The following is a 27,074-nucleotide window of genomic DNA, read 5'->3' as shown; positions in this document are numbered from 1 at the left end:
CCTCTGGCAATGTCAGCATTGTTTTAGTGGAGAACGAATCTGCGAGGATTCTGCTGAACAGATCTGCTAAAGCACATTTTTCTTGAGATGATGGTTTCCAGTACAGCACTTGGTTTGCAAATTATAGCACCATTTGCAAAATGCAATCCTTGCTCTACCTAAAACACCATCAGTGCAGAGCATGGATGGCTTTGTAGAATATTATTTTTTTCGGTAAGCTCCTGTGGAGTTTGATAAAACCTTTTCCTCAGGATCCATAAGCCAGATGTTTCCACTGAGAGAACCTGGCATTGTTAGTGGTGAATCTCACACATGATTGTAACAGATACTAACTAAGCTCTTCCCATCCTCTATTCAGGTAAATGGGAAAGAACTGGAGAAAGGTATCATAGCCAACCATGGTCCAGGAGCCTCCTGAAAGCCAGGTAGGTGAAGGGGGAAGACAGTCACCTCACTCTCACTTTCCCCAGGAAGCATTAGAGAAAGAGCAAAGGATCTGTAGTCTGTGGGTCAGTGTTTAAATCCTGGCTGCTGTATTTATCTGGACAGGTGTTTCCTGTCCCTGAATTTCAGTTTCTGCCTTTATAAACTCATCTCATAGGGCTGTGTGGAAAATAACAGAAATGTGGATAGGCTAACCCCCACCCCAAATACTAGTGTCTATGAAAAAGACCTGGTCATAAGGAGGAGGGGGACGAAGGGCTGGGGGAAAGGGGGAAACATGAATGGCAGAGATGAGTAATGAGCTGGCCAAGGGACAGACTCCTGGGCCAGACATTCAAGGGTGAGGAGTGAAAGGGGCTGGTGGCCAAGGTCAGATTACCATGTCTAGAGGAAGTGGACAACTGGGTCTGCCCTAGCTCAGGAATGAGTCAGAGGGAGATTTCTGGGGGGCTGAAGAGAGACTTGAAGCAGCCCTCCATACTAATAGGATAGGATCTGGTCTCCCGGGGGGATCAGAGGCTTGGCTCGGGTAAGTATGTCAGAACCCCAAGCAGGCTTCTTGACACCCTGGCAGGACTCCAGTCTCCTTGCAGCACTGGGATAGGCATCAAATACTGGAAGTAAAACCTGGCTACTGGCACTGGGTGCTCACTGCCGGGATCCAACCAGGAAGGGGTTGAGGAGATCCATTCGGACTGGGACAGCAAAGCCAGCTGCAACCCCCCCCCCCCCCACCAGCCGCCCGCCCTGCTGGTGGGAACGTGACTGCTAATAAACTCCTCTGTGGTCAGAACTGTCCCAGTGCCGAGCAGGGTGGTGCTCTGAGGAGGCTTCTGGGACATCTAAGGAGGAGACTCAGCAACAGCTCAGGGTATAACTTCATGGTGAAATTCCAGAAACCTTGCCGCTTATTGTAATTTTAATTCTCCCCTGTCTCTTTGAAGGCCTGGGTGGAAATATTCAACTCATCCGGACTTACTTCTACAGATAACACGGAACCACGGAAGCTCTTAGAAGAATGGAGTAAATGGGCAGAGCTGTGCTTAATATTTATCAGACGTTATTTAGAAGGAAAGACAAGGACCACTCAGAAGACATATCCTGCAGTGGCAGTGGGATGGAGAAGGGATAGAAGGACATATTGTTCAAGGCGGAATTGTCAGAATTCTCTTGTAAAGGCCGGGAAGGAGGCTTGGATGGTGGATCACATAGCTCTTCCTCCCTTGCCAGCTGATACCTGACTCTCCAGGACAAAGGGTGGGCCACACCCACCCTACTCTTCCTTGCAATGGAGCAGCCCACTGGGGTTGTAGGAAAGTGGGAGGCTGAGAACCCAGGCGCGTGGGGGGGGGGTCCAGGCAGAGCCTCGGAAGGAGGGAAGGAGAGGTCACACTGGCTCATGCCATAACTGACCTTCAAGCCACTTCTCTGCTTCCCATCGGAAGGGTGGGCTTGGTAACCACTCCTGCTTCCAAGAGAGGATTTTACTGGGGCGTACGGAGCACCAGCAGTCAGGCAGGCCTGCGAGAGCAGATCTACCTTTGCTCCTCACCCACCGTGGACCTCAGCCGCTTCATCAATACTTAACAGACGTGAAAGCAGAGTGTGCAGATGCCAGATGCTGTACAGATGCCAGCTCGTTTAGTCTGCACTAGAATGATATTCCCATCTCTGTTTTACAGACGCCGATATGGTAGCTCAGAGAAGTGAACTCACCCAATGTCACAGAGCTACTAGGCGACAGAACTGAGCAGCTGGGACTTGAGTCGTATACTGAAGACTTGTGTACTTCACTGCGGGAACACTGTGCCTGTTGCACGTACACACATGTACGTACAACTTATTGATACTCATCTATTGTACATGCAAGGCGATGTTCCAAACCCAGGTTCAGTGAAGAAAACGAGTTGCAGGAATAGCATGCTATTTATATATTTAAAAAGCAAACACCTATGAGATAAAACTATGTATTTCTGTAGTCAACATTTGTGATTATAAAGACCTAGAAGACTAGAAGAGTAGGCTGGATGAATAATTGGTTTTCTCTGGAAAAGGAAGAAGGACGGAAGGGCATGGTCAAGAGATAGTCTTCTCTGTAATGTCAAAATTATTGTCGTATTCAAAAAACTAATGGCAAAACAGGGAGCAGGGTTAGAAGCAAACTTAGGACAGCGTTATGTTTACATATTTTATCTTTACTGTGTTTTTAATTTTTACATTTACTACAATAAAGAGTATACGCTAAAGAAAATGTTGTTAGAAGCTGTAAATCATAAATTATGGGTTCCATAGATTGACTTAGATGGTTTCCCTTGATCATGGCATGGCTTCTTGAGGCGAGGGAAAGCGGGTGGTGGTGGGACTAGGCTAGCCATGAGCCACCATCTGTCTGCTTGGGAACAGGAACCTCTGGGCCCTCTTCTAACTCACTCACTGCTGCCATCTCTGAAGTGTCTTTGGTGTTTCGCAGTGGAATTTTGTGCGATGTGTTAGCACTCGTCGGCTGTGCGATATGCACATTGGCCCAGCCCTCCCCAACTGCTCTCACCTTTTTGAAGAACGCATGCAGGGCAGAGCATTGGGTCTTTCTTCCGGCCTCTTTGAACCTATTCAGAGGATGATCCTGAGTCATTCGAGCCTTGTCCAAAGATCAGCTTCCTTTGAGCAGGGCATCAATAGATGTCCAGCGACTACTGCAGTGGGGTGGTCTGAAGCACAGAGTGAAAAATTGCTTACATGTTTGAGTCCGTTGCGTTGATTCCAAACCCTCTTCTCTATATTGTCCAACATCACCAAGCCCCCTCTGAAAAGTCCAGCAGGTACTTTCTCTACTGATGCTAAGGGAAGAGTCAAGCTGGTGTAATTAAGAACCCGAGGTCTGGAGTCAGACTCCAGGTGTGAATCTCAGCTCTTCCAAAAGCTGCTTCTGTGATCTGGGAGCTTTCTCTCTAAACCTACTGTCATTATTTGTAAGATGCAAACGATAGGAGTTTAAACGTCACAGAGCTGTAGTGAGGATGATGAACTGACTTAAGTAGAGCATTTCGCACGGTATCTAGCACAAAGTAAAAACTCAACAAATGGGGCACTGGGTGGTTCACCAGTTGGTTAAGGTCTGACTCTTGATTCTGGCTCAGGTCACGATCTCAGAGTTGTGAGATCGAGCTCCTCACTGGGCGTGGAGTCTGTTTAAGATTCTCTCCCTCTCTCTCTGCCCTCTCCCTCTCTAAAACAAACAAAAACACCTCAACAAATATTACCCATTATGATGATGCCTGCTTTTAACACATTCTGTCTAATGGCTCCTTGTTTTTTTTTTTTTTTTTAAAGATTTTATTTAATTATTTGACAGAGAGAGAGACAGCCACTGAGAGAGGGAACACAAGCAGGGGGAGTGGGAAGAGGAAGAAGCAGGCTCATAGCAGAGGAGCCTGATGTGGGGCTCAATCCCGTAACGCCGGGATCACGCCTTGAGCTGAAGGCAGACGCCCAACCGCTGTGCCACCCAGGCGCCCCTGTTTTTTTTTTTTTTTTTTAAGTTTATTTGTTCTTCGTAATCTCTGCACCCAGCATGGGTCTCGAACTCACGATCCCGAGATCAATAGTCTCATGCTTTCCTGAATGAGGCAGCCAGGTGTCCCACAAAGATACTTGGTTTTGGGTTTTTTTAAGGTTTTATTTTTTTAAGTAATCTCTACCCTCAAAGTGAGGCTTAAACTCACAACCCCAAGATCAAGAGTCCACTGACGGAGTCGGCCCGGTGGCCCTTCCCTTGGCTTGAACTCTTGAGATTCACCAGAAATAAACATCCTCTTTATTAACAGAAATAACATCATGGAAATGTAAGAATAGGGTTTCCTCTGTCACGGAGTTTTCTGATTTGTTTTAAAAAACCATTTCTTTGAGGGGATAGCTCCTTGTTTCTTAACATTTATTTTTTTCATGCTTAAAATGGAAGAGATATTCATCGTAGGGAAAATGTAAAATAAAATAAAAACATTCGGCACAAAGGATAAAATGAAAGTCATATGTAATCCTACTACCTGGGTTTTTGCAGGTTTTTTTTAACGAATGTATGTGAACGCATATATTTATGCAACCAAATTAGAATCATAATGTATAGATGATTTAAACTCTGCTATAATGAGTTGTTAATAAAAAAGTGGCATGGGAAAACCTGGGATAAAATATTGGTTCTACAACATTATTTTAATGACTCCATAGTCCATACTCATAAACTTTTACTTATTGAAGATAAACATGAGAAATATGGCTTCTATCTTCATACAGCTTTTCACTGATCATTTGGGAACAGCATCCCATTGGACATATAGAACATTTAGACAGTCTCATAGCATTGGTGATTTAGATTTCCAGTATTTCTCTCTTATATATTATATAAGTGAAGAACATCTTAATACCCATTTGTTCACTACCATGGGAATTTCCACCTTATAAATTTCAGTTTTAGGCATGGAATTACCATGTTGAATGTTATGCACCTTTTAAGAGATTTTGATTTAAAAATATCTTTGAATCAAGCACTCCAAGTATGTGAGAGTGCCTGTTTCCTCATATCCTTACCAACATGGGGATAATCACCTTTTTAGTCACCTGCTAATCTGATAAGCAAAAATGACCTTGTCTTAATTTGAATTTCTTTCATTACAAAAATGTATGCATTTAAAAATACTTAAATGTAAAGAGTTTAGTAACATAACATTTCAAAAAAGTGCAATTAGGCTTAGATGGTAAGTTTGTCTTCTTCCTCTCAGGCTCCCCCCGCCCCCCACCAACCTCCCCCCAGGTTAGCAGGTGCCTAACATTGCTGGATGAGGGCGAGGACTTGGCTTCCCCAGCACATATAACAATTCCTGGCACATAGCAGGCACTCAATAGATGTTTATTAAATGAATGAGCAGTTTCTTGAATACCATGATAAACCTTTCCTATGGATACGTAAGCACCTACATGCATACTTCTTATATTTTAGTGGAAACAGGAACTTACCAAACCCAATCTTCTTATGTATCTTTGACATTTTTTCATATAAATTATTTAGACCTGCTTCATTTTTAAAAAAAATGCTGCATAATAACATCATCCAGTTAGTGGGCTCCCTATTGATGAAACATTTAGTTGCTCTCTATATCTAGCTATTGTTTATGGGCTCTTGTATTTCTCCTTTAGGAATTATTTGTTCATATTGTTTACTAATGTTTCTATAATCTTTTTCTATAAGCTTTTAGGAACTTTCTGTATATTCAGGACAATAAAGCTCTGTTTATAATGTATGCTATAAATATTTTCCTAATTTTCTAAGTCCTTTTAATGTTCTTTATGGCATGTTTTTCCATACGTATACATTTTCATGAAGTTAAATCTATCCATATTTTCATAAATATGTATTTTCTGCACACTTATCATGGCCTTTTTACCCCTATATAAATATTAATGTTTTTCCATACACTTTCCTGTCTATATACAATACATTTGATATTTCATTTATATGGAATTTCATTAACAATATGGTGTGAGGTAGGAATCTAACTTTTTAAATTTTTTTAAATTTAATTTTTAATTTAATTTAATTTTTTATTTTATTTTTATTTATCTTTATTATCTCAGTTCCATTTGAATAGTCTTTAGAACTACTGATCTAAATACTTTCAATTACACATTAATTAATTATAATTTCTCGGGCTTCTATATCTTACATTCTGTTTCATTGATCATTCTATTTTTTTGCCCTTCAACAATAATTTTAAATTATTTTGTCTTTACGTTTTGAGATCTTCTTGGTAGTATAAGTTTCCTCTCATTAAAACAACATTTTGGAATATTCTCATTAGCTTTGCTCTTTCAGATCTGCATCAGAATATGACTGAACGTGAATACATGATTGGAGATATAGAATTGAGGTTATGATTGGCATTGCGCTGTTATAAATTATAAATCTTCCTCAGTTACAATGGGGTCATGTCCTGACAAACTCATTTTAAGTTGAAAATATAATAAGTCAAAAATGCCTTTAATACACTTAACCTACTGAATACCACAGCTTAGCCTTGCCTAACTTACATGTGCTCAAACACTTACACCAGCCTACAGTTGGGCAAAATCATCTACCACAAAGCCTATTTTATAATAAAATGTTCAATATCTCATGTAATTTATTAAATACCATACTGAACGTGAAAAACAGGATGGTTTTAAATGTATCAGTTGTTTACCCTCGTGATTGTGTGGTTGACTGAGAGCTGCCCAGCATCGTGAGAAAGTCTCTTACTATGTATCATTAACCCAGGAAAAAGATCAAACCTCGAATGGGGCACCTGGTTGGCTTCGTCTGTTAAGCGTCTGACTCTTGGTTTCCGTTCAGGCCATGATCTCAGGGGTTGTGAGATCAAGCTGTGGGTGGGGCTCTGTGCTCAGCTGGGAGTTTGCTTTCCGATCCTCTCCCTCTGCCTCTCCCCTCTTTCGTGCTCTCTCTCTAAAATAAATAAATAAATAAATAAATAAATAAATAAATAAATAAATAAATCTTAAAAAAATGAAACCTTGAAGAAGAGTTTCTACTGAATGTGTAATGCTTTCACACCATAGTAAAGTTGAAAAATCCTAAATTGAACCATCATAAATCAGGGACCACCTGTAATCAGGGAGAAGTGACATTTTTATAACGTTGAACTTTCTTTCCTCAATTTGTTTAGTTACTTTATGCCCTTTGATAAAGTTCTGTAACTCTGTAAAGTTTTTAATCTAGATCTTACATCTTCCGTATCATATTTATTCTTGAGGATCTTATTTTTGTGGCTATAATCAACGGAATCTATTTATACCATTAAGTGTCCTAAAAGGTTATTTATAGCAATATAGAAAATACTGATTTTTATATACTTATTTTTTAATTAACCATTTTAATTCCCTTATTAGTTCTTACAGCTTCTGATAGATATTTCTCATTAGAAAATATAATCTGGGGGCATCTGGGTGGCTCAGTCGTTAAGCGTCTGCCTTCGGCTCAGGCCACGATCTCAGGGTCCTGGGACTGAGCCCCGCATTGGGCTCTCTGCTCATTGGGGAGCCTGCTTCTCCCTCTCCCTCTGTGACCTCTCTTGCTTTCAGTCTCTCTCAAATAAATAAAAATTTTTAAAAAAGTATATATAATCTGTAAACTGCTGATTTTCTCATTTTAAATACTTGATTTCTTTTTCTTATATTAGTGCATGCACTGCCTCAAATAGTGTTCAATAATAGAGGAGACAGCTGACAGTTTTGATCTCCATCTAATTTTAATGGAATGCCTTCAAGTTTCACTCTTAGATTTCATACTGGCTGCTGGTTTGACATAGATGTTCTTTCCCATGTGAAGGGAAGTCTTTGATTCAGTTTCCAACTGAAGAGGGTAATGAATTTTTATCAGATGACTTTTTGGCATCCACTAAGATGAGACGGTCTCTCTTGACCTATTAATTGCACTCCAAGAATTGACTTTATTTAGTCGTGGTTTACAGCTACGTTTAATTTGCTAATATTTAATTTAGGAATTTGATTATTCATTAGAAAGATCACGCTATAATTTGCACTACTTTTTGATGTTTTATTATTCTAGCTTTGAAATATGACTTGAGAAACTGTTTATCTTTCCTGTGTTATTCAGCGGCTTCAATAGTGAATTGTTTTTTCCCTTCATTTATAGCCACTCCAGGCTCACGGGCCCGCCCAGTTCTGCCAACACCTCCCTCTGCTTCCACTGCCTCTGGGTGAACTCCTACTCATTTCCTAAGACCCAGCTCTACCATCAATACTTTTGTAGAGCCTTGTCCCACCACGCCCATAATGCTAGCATGAGCCTTTACTCCAGTGCTAATCCTACTATAATTCACTCATCTATTAACCTATTTTCCCCATCAGATTCGGAGCTTCTGGAAGCAGGGACAGGCATGTATGCATTTAAAAGAGAAATTTCTGAATCTCCCGTGCTTATCACAGGACCTGGCACACAGCAGGTGTTTAATAACTCCTTGTTACATGAATAAATCCATGATACATTTTGCTTTAAATTTTGCCAGTGAAAAAAAATTTCAAAGAGGTATGTGTATGCTTCTTTGCCTTTCTTTGACAATAAAATAGAGATAATAATCACTCACTGCCATTCTGCACACTTAGCACAGATGCTGTGCTGGGAGAATGGATGTGAAAGGATAAAGGATAAAGTCAAAGAATTAAGCACGGAAGTGCACAATAGCTATCAGACTGCCTTTGATATTAATAATAGGTAATGTGCACTGAGCATTTACTATGTTCCAGGTATGGAATTATCAAATTTATTTCTCATAATAGCCCAATGAGGTAGACATTATTGTCCCAATTTTACATGTGAGCGAGCTGAATTTTCGAGAGCTTAAGTGACTAGTCTGAGGTCAAACAACGGGCAAGTCGTGCAGCCAGAACGAAAGCCAAGACCTTTGGAATTCAGAGTCCACTGTCTGGAACCCGCTCTGTATTGACTCATCGAGAAAGACAGTATGCTCCATTTATGTGAGAAAAGAGACAAATGATAAGCAAAAGGGTGGAGATTTGGTCAAGTACTCTACTTCCCTGGTGTTGCTTTAGTTTAGTGCCCAAAAGAGAGAGAGAGAGGAAAGAAAAAGAAAAAAACAACTCAGGAGAGTATCTACCTGTTTGCCTTCGGTACTACCTGCCTCTCTTTTGATGAAAGTAGGCTCCACTGAGTAAGGTTTCCTTTCTTTTTAGTTTATGCTACGATGCTGCTTTATCCCAAATGGATACACGTGGGACTGTGTGAGCGTGGATCCTCTTTCTTTCTCCTTCTATGAAGGGGACAAGACAGGTAAAAGGAGACAACTTTCCTTTAATAATTATGCTCCTGCATCCTGGAGCTCCCGGCCCTGAGCTATACGTGAGTGCCGGTGACCTCTGATCGAAAACGGGACAGATTTTGAGGTTCCCCCCACCCCCAAGGGGGAGGCCCAGTAGAAGTGCTGAAAGTAGAGTGTGAAGAAGAGTTGAGCCCTTTCCTGTGGATCGTGTCCCTGCCACGGATTCCACCTCCAACCCCCCTGCTTGTGTCCCACTCCAGGCAGCGACCCCAGCGTGAGTGACAGAAGTGGTGAGAGGTGTTCAGAAGATTAAAGGCCCAAGTCACCAGAGGCTGCGGTCTCGCAAGACTCTTTAGACGGTTTCCGCTTGGCGGTCATTAATATTCTCCAGCGAAGATGCACAGAAACCCTGTTCAAAAAGCTTCCCTCTTCAGATCTCCGTACCTTGGAAGAGAAAGTGAATGCTAGGGTTTTGTTTTGAAATTAAATATTCATTGGATTGGGTTAGAGCCATTACTGTTCTTGAGAATAAAACTGATTTTTTCCCTTTGTTTTAAAACAACTACAGTCATTTCGCTTAAGAATCGATTTCTGTACCTAATTAGGGTAACGCGTGGTGTCATTTTTCGAATAGAACAGCACTACGTAGAATTGGATACGGAAAGACTCCAAGTATTTCATAGTGGGGTGCATGGGCATTTTGACATCACAGACACCCTGCAGACAGAAGCACCCATGAACTACAGGAGGGACTTGGGAATCGGATCCTGGGCACCGTGCTGGCCTCTGGTGAGCTCTTGGGATCTGTTCATTGATAGCTCCCCAGAACATCACTGAGTTTGTTTCCTAGGCTGTAAAATGGGGACCACATTGTTTCTGCAATTGCATAAAGATTTACAGATCGGAGTTAGAAAAGGAGTGACACAGAGTAGGAACACAAGAGGGGCAGTGATACTTCATATTTTCACAGAAATCCTGAGGACTGGTCACTAAATGGCTTAAAAGCCATTTAGATCTGTTAACCCCCCCCCCTTCAGGCACCATTGCTCACTTCCCTTGAATTTAAACACCTTTTAAAAGCTTTCAAAGCTTTGAAGGTTGATTTCAATGAAACCTGTTTTTATTCTAGGCGTTTTTCCTACTGTCATTCTCAGTAAAACAAAAAAACAGTTACTGTCAAAACAACAAGGGTTTGCTCTCAAGCACAGAATGAAAGCAGATATGCCTGCCTGATTTATTTTGGCATTGGCCTAGCAGTTAAATAGCACACCTTTTAATTTGTCACTTCTTTAAGATTTATTTACATTGGAAAACTGAATCACCAGTGCTTGGTTTTAGCTAAACTGGGACTAGTGGCACGAAAAGGTGTATTCTTTATTCCTCAGAACTCTACCCTTTTCAAAGTGCCAATTAAAGAAGAAACTATGTATTTAGCCAAACACTTGAGATGGTAACATTGAATGGGTTTTTATGTTTTTACCTGAAACCAGAAGAACTTAGAAATCTAACTTATTACCAAAGATCAACTAAAGTTCTGGGAGAGTCAATACTGTTTATAGAGAACTATTTAAAAAGAGTGAATATTCAACTATTTTTTACAATTAAAATCAACTGTGATGAGTAAGGAGATGCAAAAGTCAAATCTCAACTCTACCATTTGCTAGCTGGGGAAGTTATTCAATCTCTCTGTGTCTTTTTAAATCTCTCATTTGGGGAATCTATCTACACATGTTGTTTAGAAAAGTAACCGAGGCAATGGACAAAAAGCATACAGCACCTACTGGACACATATCAGCTGCTCAAAAAATATGAGCCACTGTCCTTCAGAAGAGCTCGTGTAATTTTTCTAGCAACTTGATCCAGGAGTGAGCATTTCTTACTGTATGAAAGTTGCTTCTTCATTTGCCCCAAACTTACTTTGTTGGAATTTTAGCCCATTCCCTCATTTTCTCAACGTGGCAAAAACATCTGCCTAATACTTTCAGCACGACGAGTCACATCGAGGACATGTGTATGCGTGTATGCAGTCATTAACATAACACGGGTGTTTTTTTTGGCATCTCAGTAATCTAACTGCAATCTGTAATCTGGCTGATTATTGGATAGACAAACTAATTTAGTTATAAAATGAAATGAAAATCTCACACACACACACACACACACACACACACACATACACTCCCCCCGCCCTGTTCTTCAATACACATGAAAGTCACGATCCAGCTTCAAACTATTTTTTTGGGGGGGGTGTCTTATGTTGTCTCATTTTTGTAATGTGGACTGTATGGCGGGACATGAAGGAAGATACACAGTTCCTTCTTTGGGTCCCTTAAAGCAGACGACCTTGCACTGAATTATGGCAAACTCTTTCAGGGTGTAGATTAACCTCAGTGTTCAAATCAACAGTTTAGCAGGTGTTTTTTAGGAGAAGACACAATTTACAGATCTAGTCCCGGGATCTTTCCCAATTTTGGAAGACCGGTGCTACCGGTAGTCCGAACACCGTACCTATCCAGGGTGTGTCTTTTCTGACAACATCCTCCTCATTCTTCGCTGTGACTGCGTCTCCAAGCAGAGCAAGTGCCTGAAGTCACCTGAGGATGAGCGGATCTACTTCCTCCACGAAGCTTTCTCCTTCTGGCCCGGTGCCAGAAGACCGAGGCCTTCGCCCGGTCGGATGGAAGCTTAGAAGCGATTTCATCTTCCAGTCCTTCGCCGGAGTATCCAGCAGCAACTTGCGGAATAAAACCAGGCTAAGCTGTGGTTCTCAAACATGTTTATTTGTTAACAGTTATACATGGCGTGTTACAGAAATTAATGGAAAATTTCTAAAAATTTCACTGTTGTTGAATGTATTGTACATAAAGTTAAAAATAATGTGTCCATATATGTTAACAAACTGTCATCTGAGGTAAAGTTAAAGTAGGTCTAGAAATGTACTGCAAACAGTCATTTTCTCTTTCTCATCTTTATTAAAAAAATATGTGTCAGAACACAGAAATTGAAATGAACCAAACCCACAGAGTAAACATTTTTTTTTTTTTTTAAAAGAAGGTGCCCGGTACATGACATGATGGGGTTTCAGTAGACACTGGGATGAGTACAGATCATAAAGAAAGTCTTGCGGCACGGGAAGATCGAAGAGCTACGGGTCATGGGGACAGAATGACAGGTGGCGTTTCCCTGGTTTCAAAATTTAAAGTGACAAATTTAGTGCTAGTTAAGGATGAGGAATTAACAGTTGTACACATAGATTTTCTATCGATCTAACCGGAACTGGGCAGACTCCCCATGGCCTTTTGGTATTGGCTTGTCGGCTCTTACTCGGAAATTCCACTGTACTCTTGGGATAGGATATGGTGATTCTGAGCTCACCCCACAGTGCTTGTTAAAACTCAGAATTCTGCCAGTGATGACGTGGATGGCAGTTTAAAAATCTCGACTTTATTTCCCTCACTCTCATGTATCACGTGGGCGTCTTCGCTAAGTTCAGAGCCAGTTAGTTACACTTCCGATCGCATTCAATGAATGATGACAAGTCCACTGGGCTGTCACTTTCTGCTAGGAAATTAACTCCAGACGCTGTACCCGAGACAGCAATATCGTCGGTCAGCGCTCACGTGGAACATGTCACGAGCAACCCAAAGAATCGGTATAATGGTGTGTCGCTGCAAGACAAACTCAAGACAGCCACGGTGAGGGGGAAGATATAGCACCACTTGTTTAGAATCAGAATCACAGGCAACGGAGCAACGGAAGCCATTTCCCCCTGGGGAACTGCCCATCCTACCCAATCCCCAGAAAACAGAATCGAACCGGTTTCAGGACAACTCTCACAGTCATCACACCTTTCCCATTTTCCCCTTCCTGTGAAAGGATGACTCAATTATAAAATGGATGCACATTCCTGGAGAAATCACGTGGACCAACAGGTGACAGTTACAGAGCGGGGTAAATGGCCCTTCTCACTTTCCTGGTTCTTTGGACCTTCCACGTTAGGATGACATTGACATATCTTCTGTAAGGACATTTGGTCAGCTGACCTAACTGGAAAAAAAAAAATTAGGTTCCAGTGACCTGATGGTGTAAAATTTGGGCCTCGGTAGTAATCATTACCCTTGATTTTCGGTTTGCTCTTTGTGAACAAGTCTACTTTCTTTCCAATCACTTTACTTCCTATTGATAGGAAGAACCACAGTACACAGGCCTATTTAAGTCAATCATATCCGTGTCACTTCTAGTTTCCTAGTTTGAAAACCAAGTAATAACAGGTAACCCCAAATCCAGTTAATCACATGGTCCTCTAACGTTTTCTCCTTAGTGTTAAACCACTAAATTCAACATACTGGAACTGCATAGGAACATCAGGAAAACACACGTGACCTGTAGAACAATTCTCTGTAGGGCAAAAATATATAGATTCTTTATGAAAATCATGTGCTAAACATACGAACTGAACACTGCACTTTTTGTCTCATAAATGTAAAAAAAGGAAGCTTAAACTCTTCTGTTTCACATACAAACAGTCCAGCGATCTCTATGGGGGAGGGTGGGAGTGAAGAGGTGGGAGGGAGTTTCAGAATCTGAAGGACAGGCCTTCAAAATGTGAACGTTTTCTTGTTTTCCGCCGACGGCGGGTACTCCCGTGGAAAGGCTGGAGTCGACGGTGGGGTCACGTGCTCCCTTCCTGTTCGCTAGCTGCCGATTGGCCAAGTGCTCCTGCCAGCTGTCCCTGAACTCCAGCTTCCTCCCATATGTTCCACAATAACATCTGGGGAGGGAGCCCCATCCATCAAGTTTGTCACATCCTGCACTCAATCTGCTACCTTCTCTACAGTGTAATGGCATTATTAAAAAGCATTTTCATTAACATTTATATTTACAAAAAACAAAAACACTGGCATTTTTTTTTCATTAGAACTCCTTAAAGCCATTTCCCTTAAATATTTAAAGAGTTTAATGGTAAGGTTTTTTTTTTTTTTTCAAGTTATAAAATAAAAATCCCATTTGAGTTTTCTGATGTACAAAAAGAGATAGAGATGAACCATTGTGATCCCGGAATTCGGTTTGTTATCGTGACTGCTCATGTCACCATTGTTCCATTAGAAGGTCGGTTTTAAGATCCAAAACCACATTACCGGGATTGTACCAGAATTATTTGGCAAATGACTTTTCTTTGAAAATGGCACGTGGAGAAGACACTTGTCTGCATAGCATCACAGCAGCAAGATATCGGAAAAATAAAAAATATCATTTTATTGTACTTAGAGTTTAGAGCTTCTGAGAAAATCAGATGCATTTTTCATCTTTCTCATCAATGGGATCCGATGTCCTTTCCTACTCACAGAATCAAGGTTCCAACCGAAAGCGGTCTTTCTTCGCCAGGATGAAGAATAGCTAAAGGGTTGTTTTGGCAACATTCTCGATCATAAAGAATAATCAACCACTTATTTGTCTTGTGATTTTCAAGTTAATTCATTCCCTATGAGGCTTTTCTTTTCCAGTTAGATTTCCTCACCCATATCTAAAAAAGGTCCAAAGCAATACAAAAATTTTTACACCCATTAATTTTCAAACATGACAAAGGAAAGGGGAAAAAATGGCAGACCAGGCCCTGTGGAGTGATGAAAAGACATCATCATATGTCAAAAGGCATATGGATGAGGATACTGTAGTCACAGAGGACCTCTTGCTCTGGTCTAAAAGAAGTCGGTGCCAACCCTGTTGTCACTCTCTGAGGCCTGTCACTCCACATTTGATGTCTTTACAGCGATCAACAGGTCGAGAAATAAGAATTATGATTTCGCGTACTGGGTCATCTTAAACCCACGCTAAGAGAGCTCAGAATATTTGTCGGGTGAGCCTTTGCTGGATTTGTAATTTAATGTTGGGTATGATTTTTTATACTTTTCTGATTTTTTTTTTTTTGTGTGTGTGTGTGCTGCCATAGTTAACTGCCATTGGTTGCCAAAAACTCTTAGTTCCCTCTTCCAAATGAGTTCCGTTGGGCAATCATGAATTTCGTCGTGGGATGAGGTGAGGTGGAAGAATACAAGAGAGCCTGTCGCGATGCTGTTTCCATGCCAGTCTTGAAGCACCTGCCATGAGCTCACCTCGATGCTACTTCTTAGGTCTGCTGATCTGCGCATAGAGAGGCTCCAGCTCCTGGGGACAGAGGGACAAAATGAGACCCGCTCTTTTCTAGATAGGATTTTCTGAGACAACTTGGGAAGGACGGTTTGGGATTAGAACAGAAAGATGACAGTTGATGATGGATGACCTTAGGTAATTTTTGGATTATCTGATCATGATGCATGTCATTTTGGCAACTTCTTTTAATCATCAAGATTAACTACTCACCCAGTTTTGTCCTTGGTTTTCAAACTGAGACAGGTTTCCCGGTTAGGGAGAAAAGTCTGGTACAGCAGAGAGAGCTGGACAAGCTGTGTGATGTGGGCGAGATCGTTGGCCGCTCTAAACCTCAGTTTTCCCAACCATTAAATGGGAATAATACTATTTTTCCTATGGGATTCTTGAGATAATTAGAGATAATATATATATAAAGCATCTAGCATAGTGCTTGGCAGGAAGAGGTCTTCAGAAAATGGTAACGATCATCCTGAGTCAAGTGGACATTTCTCCAACATAATTTTATGAATGTCTACTTGAAACTGCTGAAGTTCTATTTCAAACGGCTCTTTGGTTTCCACAAGCGGTGAGGACGGGGCACACTCTGGAGCAAGAGTAACAGCACTTAGGACTTTAGCTCTTAGTTAAGAGCTTCTGGGACCCGTTTCCTTTCCATCTCCTATTTCGGGGTTGGCCCATCATTTGCCTGTACCCGCGGAACTGGCTGTCCTGAGACACACGCTGGGATTTCCACCAGTAGAGGATAAGGCAAACCTTCAGTCCAAAGGTAGATGGGAAATGGTGTCTAGCCCTGCTGAAACTGCTTCAGCCTGCTTCGTGTTGAAATGGCCCAAGGTGCGCTGGCCAAGCCGATCAGATCAGGGCTCTGGTCTTGCGCATACATAGGCCCTTCCTTTCAAAGTGACCTTTTGCTGTCACTCTTGGATATTTGTGCCAGAATGAAATGGACATGGTGACATCTTCATTCTGTCACGTTTCTCTACTAGCCTGCGTGTTGCTGTGTGAGTACAGATCCTTTCTATTTGCTTACTTTCTTGAAGCATCAGATTGAGCTGAGATTCTGTGAGCCCTGACTATGGTTCTGGACCATGCTAGCTATCTTCGAGTACATTGTCTTTTTAACTCATCACGGCAGCCTTGGCAAGCAGATGCTTTATCTCCTCTGCAAATGGGAAATCACATACAGAGAAGTTAAGTAATTTTTCCAGTCTCCAGCTAGTAAGTTTGGGACACGAGACCCGAAAGTAGGGTCCAGTGCTTTGTCTCGCCTATTACAACAACTGTCTTAAAGAAAAGAAAAGACCAATCCTTCGCTCTGTGGTGTTGTAGAGTGCTTTGGAGTTTACAAAGCACCCTCGTGTCCTACTTTACCTGCCTAACCGTCCTGGGAGTGGCTTTTATGCTATCCATCTCATTTTGCAGATAACAACTGAAGGTCAGAGAAGTGGTATGATCTCAGGTCATTTGCTGCACCTCATGCATTTAATAGATCAGACTGCTTGCTTTTATTACAAAGTGGGAATGGACTAGGAGATAATTTTGTCCCGATTCCTCATTTTATAGATGAAGAATCTGAAGCCTAGAGAAAGGAGCTTTTGTTTCCCCAGAGTCAAAGGGGAATCCATTCTGCCATCCAATCCAAGAGGTCTTCTCCTGGACCGCATCATGTCTGTATTCTTCCAGGGAAAAGCATCTTCCTACCCTTCGAGGCCCCCTATTCTGTAACAGAACAGAATACCCAGAATACCGATTTGTTCCTCCGTGCTTTCCACCCATGGGACTTCATGCCACTCCTGGTAATGTAAAGAGGAAGTGTCATCCTTCTCCCAAATGTCTGGCGACAGAAAATATGGAAGCCCATTATTCCATATCCTACCTCTGGGTTACTGCTTGCCAGGCCCTTCTGCTATTCTACATACGTTGACCTAGCATAGTAAGGGCTCAGTGAAGGTTGGCTGAGTTAATGAATGACTATGATACAGTTTCTACTTTCTTTACTGTCCTGATTACGTTGTCCTAAATACACTCCAGTTTGGCTTTATTCTCTCGAAATCTAATCTTGCAAAATCTGTACCAAGTTGACTTATTGTGCACCTGCTCCATTCCCCGCCAATGCCTTGAAATGTTTCAAATACCTGCCAACCACGTAGCTTTCCTGTGTGTTTGTGTTCTGCGGGTGGGCTGGGTGGAGCCGAGGTAGAGCAGTGATGTCAAGTACAAGTTCTGGGGGGGAAAAACGTGTGTTTCTCCCTATGCTGGGCTAGAGGATGTATCTTCATGTTTCCTGGGTAGGACTGCTCAGCCCACTCTTCTTTTTGGATACCCTGAGAAGTCAGGCCGCCTTGATCTCACCCTACAATTTGCTCTTTTCTAATTTTGGAAACTAATTTATTCAACTGAGAATGACACCTAAAAACAGAAGAAGACAGCAGGCTCAGACAGGGTAATTAATGCCACACTGCATTAACTTTCTGCAGCTGAGATAAATATTCACACATCTCCTGCTTGCCGGAATTTAGCTTCAAATACCCATCACAACAGCAGTAAGGACTGCAGTCAACTCTCAATTATCCCCACTAATGAAGGGGAGCAGTTGTGTGGAAAACCCCAAGCAGCAGATAATCCCAAAGTCTGACACCGTGATGCATTATACGTTTTGGCAATAGCTTTACCTTCCTTGTTACAGAATCTTAGACTGTCAGAGCTGGAGGGGAGTAAGAAATCATTTGATCCAGAAATTTCCGACCTAGCTTCTGGCAAGGTCATGATGGGGTCTTCAGGCTATTTTCAATATTCTAAAAGCCTAAAAGGAATCATACAGTAACACAGCACCCTGTTGATACTTTTTGTTTTCTTTTGGCAGCTTTGACCACATCTCCGCCCTCCTTCAAAATCCTTCAAAGGTTCCCCATCACCCACAGGGTAAGGTCAAAGCCCCTTAGGTGGGCACACGAGACCCATTCGTCTCGTAGTCCATTAGAGCTAATAAATGCTCCGTCCAGACCGTGAATCAAAGCTCAACCTTCAGGTCACGTAAATCATGTTTTTTTTTTTCTTTCCAATGTCTTTATGCCTCTGTCGAATGATCTTTCTGAAATGGATTTGGTCATGCCATTCTCCTGCTCGAAAACAACCCTCCTGACTCCTTATTACCCCAAGGAAAATGCAAACCCCTGGATGGCACATGAGGCCCTTCCAACATGGCTCCACCTTCTTGCCCGGCCTCATCTACGTCCATTCTCTCTCCTATGCCCCACCTTCTGGTCACCCTGACGTGACAGGATTTTCCCATCTCTGAGACTCTGTTCAGGCAGTTGTGGAGCTCACCGCATGGAACATACTAGAAGATCACACGATGCAGTGCAGACAGAGGTCTATACAGGGTACTGAAGGAGTCTAGGACTGAGGACTCTGTTCAGGTGACTTAACTCCTGAGTTCCAGATTCTTCCCTAGTGAAATGAGGCTATCCTCTGTGCGAGGTGTGGTGAGGACTGAAGGAGAAAATATACATTGATTATCTAGCACAGAGCCTGACACAAAGGAGATACTCCAAAAAGATTAGGTCCCTTCTGTGTGGGTATGTGGTTTTATCCTTCCTTTGCAGAAGGTGGTTTCAGGCCTGACGATCCCCTGTAGGTGGCTTCTCCTTCAGAGCACCTAGAAGCACCTGCAACTGTAGTGTTGGGAACCGTAATAACGGCGCCGGGGGAGCCCAGGGAAAGGGTGAGGAAGGAATGTGGAGTTAAGCTAAAGGAACTGATTGCACAGCTCCGTGGATAAGAGACTTCCACAGGTTTGCTGACTATTCCCAGGACGAGTGACATGCTCACGTACAGCTGCGTAGAATCACAGAACTAGGGTGATAAGAGCTTGTATTTACAGAAACACTGACAGTCTCTACGGACGTTCTTATCTCACATACACGATCTCATCTGGGTGTCACACTAGACCATACCCTGGATATCCCTGTCCCTACTTGGAGCTTGGTGACTCGCCCAAGGTCACTCAGCCAGCACAGTGCAGAGCTGTGCAGAGCCCTTTTCTTGTTTTTTTTTTTGTTTGTTTGTTTCTTATTGCACTATAATATGTATGGCATAGCATTTGCCACTTTGATCATTTTTAAGTGTCCAATTCGGTGGCATTAATCACCCTTGCAATGCTGGGCAACTCTTTCATCACCCCAAACAGACTGTACTCATTAAGCAGTAAGCCCCCATTCCCCCATAGTCCCAGCCCCTGGTAACCTCTGATCTACGTTCTGTTTCTACGAATTCTCCTATTCTCATTTTAAAATCAGTTTCATTGAGGTATCATTTGCATACAGTGCAATGTTCTCACTTTAAGTGTACAGTCTGATGAGTTCTGACAACCATATTATACCCGCGTGGCCCTCCTCACCACAATCAAGCTACAGAACTTCCCAAACCTTCCCTGTGTCCTTCTCAGTCAGCCCCTCACTCCAGTGCCAGCAATGGCTGATCTGCTTTTGACCACTATAGATGAGATTTGTCCTTTTCTAGAGTTTCATGGAAACCTGTCTAGGTGTCCTTAAGTCCCCTGTCCTTTCTACTGCCACGTGCTCCCTCTTGCAGAACGTCAGAGCAAGAAGGGCCCTCGACCTGACCCTTCTTTCCTGCGGAAGGAAGTGCGGCCCCAGACTTGAGGGCTGTTTCTACTGCAGCTGTGTGGGAAACAGGTGAGAGCAGCCCAGGCTGTGACCCCCCACTTCTGAGCCTGCTTCCTCACTCCCCGCAGGTGGCCCCACCTTTTTGGCTGGATGGGCATAGGCAGACAGCTTCCTATCCTGCCTGATAATGAGCCCCCCTTTTAAAGCCACCTAAATTATGCTTAGTCCTCTGCACCCCTTTCAATTTTATTATGTGTGTTTTGGGAAAGCTGGACCACCTCTACCAAAGATATATCCCTTGAGAAAATATTTAGTGGAGAGAAGACACGGCATGCTGAGAAAGGTGGCCTTGGATGTGAGGGCAAAGTGTGCCATGCAATCTACTTGCTGAGCGAGCCCGTCTCTGCCTGGGGGTGAGAGCGACACCGAGCCAAGCCGGGGGTCAGACTGGAGCCACAGGGGAGCCAAAGCTTGAGTCCCTCAGCACCACCCTGCCCAGGCAACCACGAGCCCCAACACCGGGGCCCGGTTCCGTGGGGTTTTACATGTCCTGTCTTCACAAATGAAAAAGCCAGTGGTACAGCCAGAGAGGGGAAATGAGGCCGAAGTAAATAACTTAAGAGTTCTACCTGAAGACGTGAAGAGAGTCATCAGAAACGCAGGGGTTTCAGAGCCAGGAAGAGCCCAGCAATCCTCACTTCCTGCATGACCTCAGGCAAGCATTTTACCTGGGCCTCAGTTTCTTAATCTGTAAAATGGGGCTTGTAACATCATCTACCTCAAGGGATTGTAACAAGTAATAAATGAGCTCAAATGACATAAAGGATTTTAACAAGTGCTGGGAATCTTTGAATAAAAACAAAACAAAACAAAAAAACAACCCACAAAGCTTTCTGATCACTTTCAGCCTGAATATTGGCCTTTCAGGGTAGAAAAGTCTTTCAAATACAGGATGGATTTAAGACAAATACCTTAGAGACTGACATTGCTGCCAAATACACCTGCTTCCTGAGGTCTCGGGGTGCTGAAACCCACTTGGTGAATCCAGAGAAGCAGAATCGGAGTCACTGGGTGGGGGTGGGGAATCCTGCATATGTCCTGATCCATTCTGCATTTCTCCAACAAGGATGGACACCAATTATCTGCTTTGAACACGTACATCATCTTTCTTGACCCTGTCACATGGCAGATGAAGACCCTGAGGCTGCTGACACCGATTTTCTGCCATAAGCAGAGGGTCCTGTCCAGACTAAACTCCTGGTCATCATGAGTGGGTCCTGGGTCTCAGGCCGGTCATGTCCAGGAACCCTAATCAAGTCAGCATATTGAAGGGTCTTCTGTCCTGTCCTTCGTTGGAATAAGGACGGCTGGGGGAAGATCTTGTTTGCGGACTGGGTTTTCCATGCTCTGACCCGGTGACCCAGGCAGGTTAGGAGGTCCGAGAATGTCAGCTGGGAGGGCATATGGGAGTCGTTTTACAGCAGACAAGACCAAAGGTCTGAAGCCATGTGGCTCAAGTCACACAGCTGTTAAGTCGAAGAGAAACTGCTGAAACCCAAGTGTCCTGGTCTGGTTGAGAGCTTTTGAGTTGTTTAATCTGGGTATAGATTCAAATCCTAGCCCCATTACATGTGAATCTTATGATTTCAGCAAGCCATTAACTTCTCCACCTTACCTGTCCTATCTGTGAAATGGGAATCATGAAAATACTTAGGTGGATTCCCCAGAGGATTGAATTAGGTGATGTTTATGAAAGTGTTAGAAACATGCTAGTCATTTTAAAATATATTTTATTATTAGTAGTAAATGAAAGGCATGGTGATTGCCTTCTGCAGAGTGATTCTAGAAACACTGAGTGGGATCTAAATCAGAGGTCAGCAAACCGTAGCCCATTGGCTAATTTTGGTGGCTCTCTGTTTTTATTTTTATTTTATATTCTTTTTTAAAATTTAAATTCAAGTAGCCAATATGTAGCACATCATTAGTTTTCGGTGGAGTGTTCAATTATTCATTAGTTGCATATAATACGTGGTGCTCATCACATCACGTGTCCTCCTTAATGCCCATCACCCAGTAATAAAGTATTTTAAATAAAGTATTATTGGCACTCAGCCACATCCATTCCTTCATGCGCTGTCCTTTGCTGCTTCCTTTCTCTAACAGGAGAGTAAATTAGTTGCAACAAAGACCTGGCCCACAAAGCATAGATAGTTACAAAGAGTTTGCAGACCTCTGGTCTAACTGATCAGCACAGTCTACTTGTGCCCACCCCTCTAGTGGCTTAAAACCATATCGAAATCTTGCTGTGCCCAGTCTGGTTTTCTCCTCTGACCTCCAGATAAAATCCAGCAGCCTTCTGGCATCTCTACTCGGGTGTCTCATGGGCATCTCAAGTACAACTCAAGTTCAAAGTAAGCCTGCCTTCTCTCTGACTCAAGCATGCCATCCTGTGCTCGTTAGCCCAGTGACTGGCCACCCCCTAGATTCCCAAATCAACAATGTGGGGGTCATCCTACATTGTGTCTTCATCCTCACTTCCCATTTCCCTTCAGTCTTAACCTTCTCCTGATTTCATCTTTTAAATATTTCTGGGCACCAAGCCCACCTCTCCATCCTGGCTGACCCAGCCCAGAGTTGGGCCCCTCCTGTCTCCTGACCACATGACTCCCAACACCTCGGGGTGGACCTGCCTCTGAGTGTTATGTCCAAGACACGGACAGATTATTTTCTGTGTTTTTTGTTTTGTGGTTCTGGTTTAAGGCTCTGTTGCTTCATTCTATTTAAAACAGGAATAGTAACAATGATTCCAAATACATGTATTCTGCTTTCGAAGCTTACAAAGCACTTTCATATTCATGATTTCTGATTCTGGAACAGCCTGGGGAGGGAGCTGTTATAATTAATTTTCCATATGTATCCATGTGAGGGACCAGGGTATAAAGGGGTTAGGTGCTTGCCTAAGGTCACCTGCTTTAAAACCATAATCCAGACTTAAGTCCCTGACTCCATGAATTTTCTTTCTTTTTGAAAAGATTCTGTTTTTGTATATTCTTCCTCGTAACACATCTGAAGTTCAGCTTTCTTTTCCCTCAAACGCTAGAAATCCATCAGGTAATATTTTATGTCTTGGGTTCCCACTACGAAGATCGGTATTAAAAACATGACAGCGACTTATTATTTATGGCAATGTCTATTGTTACTAAGGGAGACAGACCAAACAATTCCCCATTGTTACAGATGCTACTTTGACTTGACAGCTGGGCAAGTCTGATAGGCAGTTTATTTACTTAGCCATTTAACCAAATAAATGTTTTCATTTTTCTTTTATCTCCTCAAAAGCTAACATTTCACCCTTAAAATTGCTCCAGTAACACATCAGTGAAGTATAAATTACCTGCCATTCCCACACCAGCCATTACAATATTATTTTGGTTCTTTTTTTCTGCCCCTGTTGACCCAGTCTTTCAAAGACACGTGATTCTCCCAGACGGGAGGGCGGGGGGAGAAAATGAAATAATTGAAGATATTTCCCTTTATTGCTAAAACAGAAATGCTATTTGAGATTGGTCCTGATGCTTTCCCCTGTGAGGACTGAGTCTGTTTTTTCCCTCTTACTATGGTGCAATATGGCTTTCACTTATCAACAGATGTCCCCCCTACCTACTAAGAATAGTGTGGGTATTTCTAATAAAAAGCAGCTGGAGATAAAATGCAGGGGTGATAAGAAGGACAAGACTCCTGCTTTCCAACTGTAGGAAGACAAAGGGGAAAAGAGAGCCATGGAGGGAACTTTCCCTGCATGGTATCCCTTCTTCAAATGTTTGGCAAGGCACTAAGAAATTACAGTCAGTAGATTTCTAGTTGGGTGGATGAGTGAATGTGACAGAGGTGGAAGGGTCAAATGTGGCTTGGGTTGCTAGTGACGGAGGGGCCCAGGAAGGCTTGTTTGGACTTCCCTTGGGGGGGGGGGTCTTTGGGAATATGTCTGCAAGGCTGGCATCAGCCTGTTGGCTTGGGGTTCTCTATAGGCCATCGTGATATTGCCAAGCTAAGTGTTCAAAGGGAGAAAACTGTTTCGCTGGAGATTACAGTCCAGCCCTTTTGGGGCAGGAGCATTGATTATGACTTATATGTCAATCTGAGACTGCTTATCTTTTGGAACGAAGAGGTGGCCTGTGAGACCCTCATGGGGGTCATTCTGATTAGAGAGCTAAGATATTACATTTTTCTTTTCCTACTTTTTTTTTTTCCTCCAGAACTGTTTTGAGGCATATTAAAAATGACCTCCAGATAAAATCTAGCAGCCTTCTGGCATCTCTAAGTGAAGATGCCATCTCCACCTGGAGGCATATCGAAAATTAATTATCTGAGGATAGGAAGTACATAGCAAAACCCTCCAGCCAATGGCCCGCGTCCTTATGATATAATGTATTCAATATCAAGGCAAAATGTATAAAATCTAAGGTACTGGGGAACATTTATTGAGCACATATGACGATGACGGTGATGCTGGTGGGGATGAAAGCTAACATCTACAGGGTGCTTTCTATGTGTCGGACGCTGTGCTAACCTCATTTCGTCCAAACAACAACCCTTTGAGAGGAAGACACTGTTTTTATCCTTATTTTCAAAAATAAAACAGAGAGTTATTATGAAATCTCCTTAGGGTCACAATTCTAAACTCAGTTTCTCCCCAAAGCCCGATTTTTAAGCTGAGTTTTGAGCTGAGTGCTGAGTGTCTATCTCCAATATAAGCTTCTTCTAGCAGATGAAGAAACCAAGACTCAAAAGAAAGGATGGTTCTTGCCCAAGATTTCCTGCTATTAAGGAGCTGAGCTAGAATCTGACTTCAAGTTCCAAATTCTGAGCTCTTCCCACTGTCCCATGCTCCGTCCATTTACCGTTCACAGCCACGGTGTGGGCTTCTGGATAGAGCATCAGACATGGAAGAGACTGAGGCCCCAAGAAACAGCTCAGCCTGTTTGTCTCAAGCTGAACAGACTCATAAAGATGAGGGTTTGATACATTGATCTGCAAATGGTGTAAGTCATCTTTGTTTTCTAGAAGAACTTCAATTTTAGGACGATGTTGGCTGTTATACTGGTGAACGGCTCTTGTCACCTCCAGCTCGTTCATCAAATGTTTCAAGACAAGGTTGAGCACGTGAAATAAAACATACACGAGGGGTAGAAAACCTCTTGGGGAATCTTTCCAAGGCGTCCACCCATCATCCCCAGCTCTTCTTCTTTCTGGAACATTGACTTTGCCTTTAATCCACCAGCTTCCCAAACAGCTTTGCGAGACTGAACTTTTAGAGGGGTATTACACGGTTTTGCGTGGCATGATGCATTATTATACGCTATTGTACTGACAGAAAACGTGGCAAAATATACAGTATGTTAAGTTCTTTAATCATAGAATCTATTAACAAAATAACACTTTCCAAACACTGTATTAGCTTTCAATAACTGTCAAAATAACTTCCATGTGAACAGAGAATGATTTCGAGGCAGCCTCAGAATCCATTTATGAACGGTGAAAACTATTTACCATTTTAATGGCTCTGACCACGCTGTTCAGGACTAAAGAAGGAGCTCTGTGGGTAGAGCCTTGCCGTCCTACACATTTATGGAAAACTAGGAAAGCATCTGAAAATTGAACACATTTGTCAAGGAGTGACCTCAGAAATCACGCCTGGGTAACGAGGTGTACTTCTGTCTCCTGAGAAGGTTTGCTTCATCAGCTCCTCTTTCTTTCGATCAAATCAGAGGTATTGAAATTCAAGTGCCAAAAGCCACTTCTAGTAAATGTAAGTACACTTCTTTCAAAGTAGCTGCTGATGGGATCTGAAGTGGTTCGGTGGTGAACCATATGCTGTGGCACAGGTGCAAACAGCAGAGCCTCAAGCGAATGCTACGTGCCTTGGAGCTTTGAATTTCACTTTTACATCAGTAAGGGCAAAGGGGTCCCTTCGGCTACACAAAATGGGCTACTGTGATCGTACATCTCTATCCATCTAATTTCAAGCACTGCTTGGTTTTGCTTCTTAGCCTGGCTTCTCAGGATGTTTGGTTGGTGACCTCTTTAGATCTGTGGAGTGCAGACAAATGCAGTGTCGCTTTGCTTAAAAGCTGAAAGCATCTAGATCACACCGTGGTGAGAAATGCATCAGGGTGGGCCGACTGTGTCCATCCTGGAACGTTGGTGCTTTGTGAAACCGAATCCGTGTTGAGTAACAGGGACCATGCCTCATTCTACCACTACCGTCCACTCAGAACGGATCATTAATAAAAGAATAGGCCCAGTCCCCCACTCCTCACCCCTACCCCTACCCCTACCTAGCAGTATATGTCAAAGGTCATGCATCCATGAGGAAACACAAGATGGCAAAAAGACAGCAGGCAAGGCGAAAGGGTGCAAACATCAGGGACACGCTCAGGCAAGGAGAGATGGTGTGAACATCGGGGATGTGACTTCAGAAATGGAGAGACAAGCCAAGGGGAAAGGAGAGAGCTTAAGGGTGAAGTAGATAAAAAGAACAGATACCTACCCAGACCTGTGCTATCTAGCTACCGGCCTGCGGACTTATATTATCACCACTGGGCTCCCCACTGGGCTCCCCAAATGGATCACTGTTGGATGAGGCCTGTGATCCATCAGGCTAGAACACAAGAAGATAACACTTTTTTTTTTTTTTTGTCTTTTCAACAAGGGAAAGCAGAAGACAGATGGGCGTATTTTCATGCATACATAGAATCCGTTATTTTAAAGGAGGCAGCCTGGGCAGTTGGAGGGCACCACACCCACCAACCCGGGAATGTGCTGGAACAGGAATGACTTCATGAAAGGACAACCTTTTTTCAGCTGCTCATTTGCACATAAAAGAAAGCCCCTCTAGGGCCCCATTGGAACTTGAGACTCTGAGCCAGCATTCTTTCCTACTCCGGTTTCCTCGCCCACTGTCCATTTCAGATACAGCGGTTTGAATTATAAGGAAAAGCAAACC

The 27,074-nt window shown here is 42.8% G+C and overlaps 1 protein-coding gene across 2 annotated transcripts in view; it reads right to left on the bottom strand.

Moving 5' to 3' along the window:
* Positions 1–14,522: 14,522 nt before the first annotated feature.
* Positions 14,523–27,074, bottom strand: part of LOC103670670 (DAB adaptor protein 1) — a 31,596-nt gene continuing 19,044 nt past the window's right edge. The window contains exon 5 of one of the 2 annotated variants that reach the window (XM_040627255.1): positions 14,523–15,455. In XM_040627255.1, coding sequence (XP_040483189.1) covers positions 15,411–15,455 — 45 coding nt within the window. In that variant the 3' untranslated portion in view covers positions 14,523–15,410. Of the gene's footprint in view, positions 15,456–26,620; positions 26,730–27,074 lie in introns of those variants that run through there. The other variant, XM_040627254.1, reaches the window with a different exon arrangement.

Source organism: Ursus maritimus, unplaced genomic scaffold, assembly GCF_017311325.1.
Source record: "Ursus maritimus isolate PB19 unplaced genomic scaffold, ASM1731132v1 scaffold_12, whole genome shotgun sequence".
NCBI lineage: Eukaryota > Metazoa > Chordata > Mammalia > Carnivora > Ursidae > Ursus > Ursus maritimus.
The sequence above is the reverse complement of the archived record's forward strand: the minus strand, read 5'-3'. Positions and strand labels throughout refer to the sequence as shown.